This window comes from Propithecus coquereli, unplaced genomic scaffold, assembly GCF_000956105.1.
Source record: "Propithecus coquereli isolate 6110/MARCELLA unplaced genomic scaffold, Pcoq_1.0 Scaffold13, whole genome shotgun sequence".
In the NCBI taxonomy this organism is placed as follows: Eukaryota; Metazoa; Chordata; class Mammalia; order Primates; family Indriidae; genus Propithecus; species Propithecus coquereli.
Genome location: NW_012137191.1, coordinates 4676130 through 4683593, shown reverse-complemented (window position 1 = coordinate 4683593; position 7464 = coordinate 4676130). Strand labels below are relative to the sequence as shown.

At 34.4% G+C, this 7464-nt stretch overlaps 1 protein-coding gene across 1 annotated transcript in view; it reads right to left on the bottom strand.

The window, feature by feature from the left end:
- Nucleotides 1-7464, bottom strand: part of ADAMTS20 (ADAM metallopeptidase with thrombospondin type 1 motif, 20) — a 169514-nt gene that overhangs the window by 148214 nt on the left and 13836 nt on the right. The window contains exon 3 of the mRNA XM_012638392.1: nt 4247-4409. Within this exon, the coding sequence (XP_012493846.1) occupies nt 4247-4409 (163 nt within the window). The remainder of the gene's footprint in view (nt 1-4246; nt 4410-7464) is intronic.

The window sequence follows — 7464 nt, the reverse complement described above, 5'->3', positions numbered from 1 at the left end:
AAAAAAAAAAAGCTTGAGCTGACTCTCGAAAACACCATTAACAAGTTATTAGTTCAAAATATTAGTCATGGTCATAGCCATATTTATGATCCTCTGACCCTAGATTAATTAGTGGCAGCTTCTTTCTCTATTCATAAATTTATAAAATGTTATAAATGACAGGGACTTCAGAAATCACAAGTTAGAGATTACAAACTGGTGGCTAACAAACCAAATTTAGTTCTTATGTTTCTTTTAGTGTTTTTTCACTTTAAAAATATACATATTTTCAACTTCTCTATAAAATACTAAAGTTCTGGCAATTGGCCCCACATTCCCAAAGTGCCTTTTGCAAGAAGAACGTGTATTCCCGTGCCCTGTAGACAGTTCAATGTCCCAATGACACCTGACTTCACACATTTCTGGTAAGGGTCTGATTCCTATAGCTGTAAGGCATCTAAGTTAAAGACCCCTAAATGTGACATTCAGTTAAAGTGGAAACAGATTAAATTTATTAACTATTCATTACCTAATCTAGGTGAGCCCTGAAGAGGTTTAGGTCTCAAAGCCAGTTAGTAATGGAAGGAGAACTAGAACTCTGTTCCCTGACGCCCAGCTTACTAAGTGAACTGTGGCCTCTGCTGAAATTAAAAACATCTGGATTTCCTCCAGACAGATGCTGATTAAATTATTATCTCTAAAGGAAGGGTAATCTTCATACAATTTTATTGAAAAGGCAATTCCTATGTATTCACAGAAATATTATCCAAATATGTTACTCACAAAAAACCCTTAATAAACTTCTCATCAAAGTTCAGAAAAATGTTTTAAGGAAATTATCTTCAATTTACTTCTTCATGTGCACTGTACTTGCTTAACACTCAAATCATTTGTTAATAATTTAGCTTTTTTCTTTAATGCAGCCTCCTTGCCTTCAGTCTGTTCTCATTCAAATCCAAAATTATGTATATTTTAAAAAGCTGCCATGCCAACTGAGGAATACAACATTTTTAAAAAAGCAGATCATATGATGTCTTCACTTTAAAATATCTTTGTTTCCCCAATAAGGTATAGCCAAAAAAGTCCTTAAAATCCTTTCAGATCTGGCCTACGTGTGCCTTGCCAGCCTCCCCAGACTTCCCACAGACTTGCACCTTATTCTGCTGGAATAGTAACTGAGTTACTCTTCTCCACACACATCAGGACCTTGAAGATTCAAATGCTACATTCCCTCTTGTCTATAACCTTGCTTTAACAAATTTTTATACATTTTGTACATTAGGGATGCAAAGACTATAAGAATAAATATGTTTTTAAAAACTTAGGGAAAGTACAGAAATTTAAAGCTGGCTGACATCATCTTAACACCCATTTAAAGACATTTCATTTCACTTACATGCAGCCATTTGTTTTACTGCTCTACAAATGCTCTGTGTCCCACCCCACGGCACTGAGATGAGAGAGACAAGAGCGGGTGATGGAAGGAACAGAGAAAGTCTCATGAGGTCTCCTGGGGAATGAAAACCAATTTTATCAGCCCTTGGAGGATAAGCAATAGCAGAACTACACTGAACAGAATTCAGAGACTTTTTTCATTCCTGTCAATCTTTTCAGGGTCCCCCACCACCACCTTGGGTTTTATTTAGTTTTGTCTTGGTGGTGGTGTTTGTGTGTTTGTTCATTTTGCAGGGTTTTTGTGTATGCTTGCTTTGCCATTTCCTCTCGATTTTACTTAGAATATATCTGATATCTATCTGAAGGCCTGGCCCTCCACAATGGCTAGGTTTGGCTGCCAAATGTAATTTGTATAATCTCAAGACACACAGTGAACTCTGACCTTGGAAACAATTTAATCTAGTTCATCAAGGCTGAAGCCACTATGAATTGTAACATGTTAGGATCATAATGAATTAAGACTGTCAATAGAAATACTGTATGAAAAAATGTATAATTTTTCCTTTTCCATTTAATAATTTTGGTTCATGTGTAAATCTGTAGGGCCCACCTATCTAAAGGATTCTGCTGAAGGTTCACTTATTAGAATACATAAGACTTTCAAGTATTTCTGCACAACAATGTGTGAATTGGGGAGGAAAAAAAAGCCTTGGATAACATTTCATTAATTACATTCGCAACTCTCACTTTCACTAACAAAATGATGATTAGTAGCTGATTTTTTTGGCCATTAATTGATTGCCCTTATTAGTGATTAAGAACATGTATGTTAATTGTACCTAAAATTGGAAGTAATTTAAGAATTGAAAAGAATGGATACTACCTTTTATATTTTAGCAGATAAAAGTTATAGAAAAAAGTATATTGTGATTAAAAGAGAACTAAATCCCATAAGCTTTCTATTAGTTTTTTATTTGTAGTTTTTATAATAAATCTTTAGTATAAAAATTTTTTTAAACAAAAAGGTCAGGCTTTTCTTGGACCATTTTCTTGCTGATAATGAACACTAATTGTGAATGCAAAACCCTGCATATCATTATGTGAAACATTTATGCATTCAGAATGTCTACTTGATGGTTTTCTTAAGAAGCTAAACAATTCATTAAACAAGCTGCTCCTGAATGGTAGATCAGAACAAGCATAAGCTGCCTTCTGTAGAATTCTATTGTGAAGCTGTACCCATTTGTGTTTTCTTTGAAGCCATAAAAACGAAACCCTTATGCTCATATTAAAAGCATAAGAAAGGCATCTATTATGTCAATAGATTTAAAACACAGCCTTAGACACAGTGAGAACCACTCCAAAGGTTAAGAAGTGCATTCCCAGGGAAAACCTTCAAAGGCCTACATATCATTATATCCCAAAACAGATGGCATCACAGTGTTTGGAACTATAGTTTATGGACACCTACAATCTGAAATAAATCCTTTCTAATCCCACTCTTTTGTCTAGATTTTGTACTTTGATGATAACTGCAGGTGCCTTTTCTCCACCACATCATTGTATGTCATCCTATGAATAATGAAGATACATGTACATATATGGATATAACTCTTAATAAATACAACTCTTATGCAATATACAAGTACTTTACTAGCAACAGATTTACACTTTAGAAATCTATGCTTCCTAGATTCTAATCTATTATATACATCTTCAGTAGTCTGAATTTTATAGGAAAAAATAATGAAAACATACCTCTCTCATATGTTGCTGGAACTATAAAATTGATAAAAATCACTTTGAAAACCAATATATAATTATCTAATATCTATGTTTATATCCTGGAGAAACTCTCAAACACAGGAGATGGGGACAAGAATATTCACAGTGCAATAGTTTATAAGAGTGAAAAACTGCAAACCCAAAAGTTCAACAGGAAAATGGATATATTAACTGCGATATATTCAGACAATGAAATACTGCACAGCAAGGAAAATGAATTAACTGCTACTACATACATCAAAATAGATAAATCCCAGAAACAATGCTGAGCAAAAACAATAAGTCACAGAAAACCATACAATATGTTTCCATTTACAGAAAGTTAAAACCATACAAAATTGAGTAATGTGTTATTGTTACTTAGGTTCAGGGTTTTTTCATCTAAAATCCTGCTGAAAAAATTAAATAATACTAGTGTGACTAACAGATTAAAAGAAAATTTTTCTATTATTATTTTCTGTAAATCTCATAGACTGAATAACTTTGGATTTAAATTTAGTTTACTACATACAACAAAGTTATATATAGACAGGTAATCTCTAATGGATATTTATAGGTAAAAAAATTTAAATATCAAATAATTCAATATTTTAAAAATACCACATGATCTCCTTTATATGTGGAATCTAAGGAATTTGAACTTATAGAAGTAAAGACTAGAATGGTGGTTATTAAGGTTTAGGGTTGGGAAGGAGTTGGGAAGATGCTAGTCAAAGTATACAAAATTTCAGTTAGACTGGAAGAATAAATTCAAGAGATCTACTATGCAACATCATGACTATAGTTAATAACAATGTCTTGTATTCTTGAAAACTGTTAAAAGTAGACTTTAAATGTTTTTACCATTAAAAAAAAAGATAAGTATGTGAGACAATGCATATGTTAGCTTGATTTAGCCATTCCACAATGTATATGTTTGAAAACAACATGTTGTACATGGTAAATATCTACAATTTTTGTCAATTTAAAAAAATCAATTAAAGAAAAATACATGAAAATATTTAAGAAAAATATGTGAATTATAACTAATAAAAATATTTAAACAGTATCATTATTTAACTGAAAGAAATTTTACTGCATAGTTTACCTGAAACTTCACAGGGCTTGTGAGATTGTAGAAAAGAGTTCCTCTTTAATTCTTGTCTGTATATAAGATGTGGCTTGTTGTGATCATCATCATGTTCACTCCCATCTGCCTTCATTATAGGTTCTAAGAAATATTCACCATCATGTGCTTTAAATGTTCCCATCTGAAAATAAAGAAAATAAAAATGAATTTTTTCCCAACAGTCACTAAGAAGAGAAAGCACATTGTAGCACAGGTTAAAATGAGCACACAGAAGCAAAATAATGAGGAGTCTATTCACTAAATGTCTTCAATTGAATCTAAAAAGTTTTTTTCCCATGGTTCACTTTTCTCTCCCCACTCTTATGTATAAAGTCAAGAAGACTGGATAGTATTCCAATGGGCAGAGTTAAGATGACAGGCATTCCAGATATAAAGAATAGCATAGACTAATGCATCAAAATGGAAAAAAAAAGAAAAGTCTAGAACAGTCTATAAATAATAAAGCTTGTTCCGTTTGATCTACATACAGTAATAGTGTGAGACAGAAACCTTAAAAGGTAGGCTGGTGTCAGATGTAAGAGATCTTGAATGTGGTACTAGGAATTTAGAATTTAAGCAATGGGAAGCCATTAAAGGGTTTTCACAAAGAAACACCTGTCTTCTGAATTCCAGAATCCAATATCAAACTTGCTATTCAACATCTCCACTTGAATAATATTCTTAACCTTAACTTGTCTGAAGCCAAACTTGATTTCCAGTCCAAACCTGCTGTTTCTGCAATGCTCCTTATTTCAGTAAATGGCAGCAGTATTTTTTATATTGTTCAGGCCAAAAAACCTTCAAGAGAAACCAAGAATGGCTCTTTCACTCAGATCCCATATTCAGTCCATCTGCAAATCCTAATAACTCAATCTTCAAAGTATAACCAAAATTGAACCAACCGCTTCTCCAAAATTTTACCACTACATCCATGATCTAATCTAACATTCTCTCTTTCCTAAACTAAATCAACAGTCCTCAATTAGGCTAGTCTCCACAGAGAAGTCACAGTAATTGTGACACAGAAAGTCTGGACCATGTCACTCTCCTTAAAAAAAAAAAAAAAAAAAAAAATCCCACTCTAATGGCTTTCCATGTCACTCAACAAAATCAAAAGTCCTTCAGTGATCTGTGATCCTGTGTGATCCTGTGATCTGCCCCACCACCACCCTCTCTGACCCTCCAAGCACATACACAACCAGTTTTCTGAATTCACCTTCTCTCACTTCCACCTTAGCTCACTCTAGAGCTCCACTCTGGGTGTCCTTGCTATTCATCAAATATGACAAGCATAGCCCCCCACCTCAGAACCTTTGCTCTGACTGAACCTGCTGCCTCAAGCACTTCTCTCTAACGGCTCCCTCTATCACTCATTAAAGGTCTCTGCTCAACTCTCATCACCCTATATAACATGGCGTCCAGCCTCTTATCTCTAGTCCATTTATCCTATTTCATTTTTCTCCATAGCACTATCACTGCTATGATATTTCTCCATAGCACCTGATATATTTTTATTTATGTTTGTTACTTGCCTGATATTATCCACTAAAATATAAGCTCCTTGAGAGTAGGATTTTGTCTCTTCTCTATATTTCTGGCACGTACCAGATGCTAGATAAATATTAAGGTCATTAAATATGAAATATCTGATTTTGAATTAAAAGTGTAGCTTATTATATCTCAAACAAGAAGCAGTACAATTAATCAAAGTATGCACCTAAACTATCGACACAGTTTTGCTATCTTAACAGCAGCTTGTTTATGCCAGCAGCGAAGAAGCCTAGAGAGCAAGTGGCGAGGAAATCATGAACGGCGTTTTCCACAACTTGTTGAGAATTGAGTATTGTTCCACAGAAGAAGTGGTCCAAAGCCTTGAAAAAGTAGCAGTCATTTGGTGCAAGGTCTGGTGAAGACGGTGGATAACAGAGAGTTTCCAAGTCCAGCCTCTGTAGATTGAGCAGCGTTGTTTGTGCAACATGTGGTGGAGTGCTGTCTTGCAAGAGGATTGGCCTGTCTCTTTTGACCAATTTCTGCTGCTTAATTGCAAGCTTCCTCATCATTTCATCCAGTTGGTTGTAGTAGACATCTGCTGTAATAGATTAATCAGGTTTCATGAAGCTGTAGTGGATAATAGCAGTGCTGGACCACTAGACACCATTAGCATTTTTTGATGAATATTCAGTTTTGGACTGTGTTCCGGCACTTCATCTTTATTCAACCACTATGCCGAACACTTATAATTGTCAAAAATAATCCATTTTTCATCACATGTAATATGGTGTAGAAATGGTTCGCCTTTATGTCATGACGGCAAAGAAAGGCAAGCTTCATGACAATTTCTCTTCTGACACTCGTTTAGTTTAATGCATGCAGTACCCATCTATCCAGCTTCTTTACCTAGCCAGTTTGTTTCAGATGGTGCCATATTGTTGGAATAGTAACATCAAACCTTACTGCTAATGCACACGTAGGTTGAGATGGATTCACTTCCACTACAGCTTTCAGCTCATCATCATCCACCTTGGTCTCCAGTCCTTCATGTGGCTCGTTTTCAAGATCAAAATCACCAGATCAGAACTTCTCAAACCATCTATGTATTGTGCATTCATTAGCCACATCTTTCCCAAACACTTCGTTGATACTTCCAGCTGTCTGCACAGCACTGTTTCCATGATGGAACTCATATTCAAAAATAATATGAATTTTTTACTTATCCATGGTTTCACAAAAATTGCTCTAAAAAAAAACTTTGAAAGATAATCATAAACCAAACCAATCATTTGAAAGAATGAGGATGTACCTTCATAATAAAAATAAAACAAGTGTCAAAGTGCAATGTCAGAGATAGCAACTGTCAAACTTAGTACTAAAGGAAATCGAGCATTTCATACTTAATAATCCAATATGTATTAAATGAGTGAATAATTGAGACTGTAAGGTATGAAATTTGATGAAGTAACATTATATATTATAGGTGATAGCAAAAAAATACTAGCACTCAGCCACAAAAAAAACAATGGTGATCTAGCATCTCTTGTGTTATCCTGGATGGAGCTGGAGCCCATTCTAATAAGTATACACGAATGAAAAAACAATCACCACATGTACTCGCCATCAAATTGGTATTAACTGACTTAACCGGCCAACACTTACATTCACATGTAATTGTAATATTCATTGGGTTTCGGGAAGGTGGG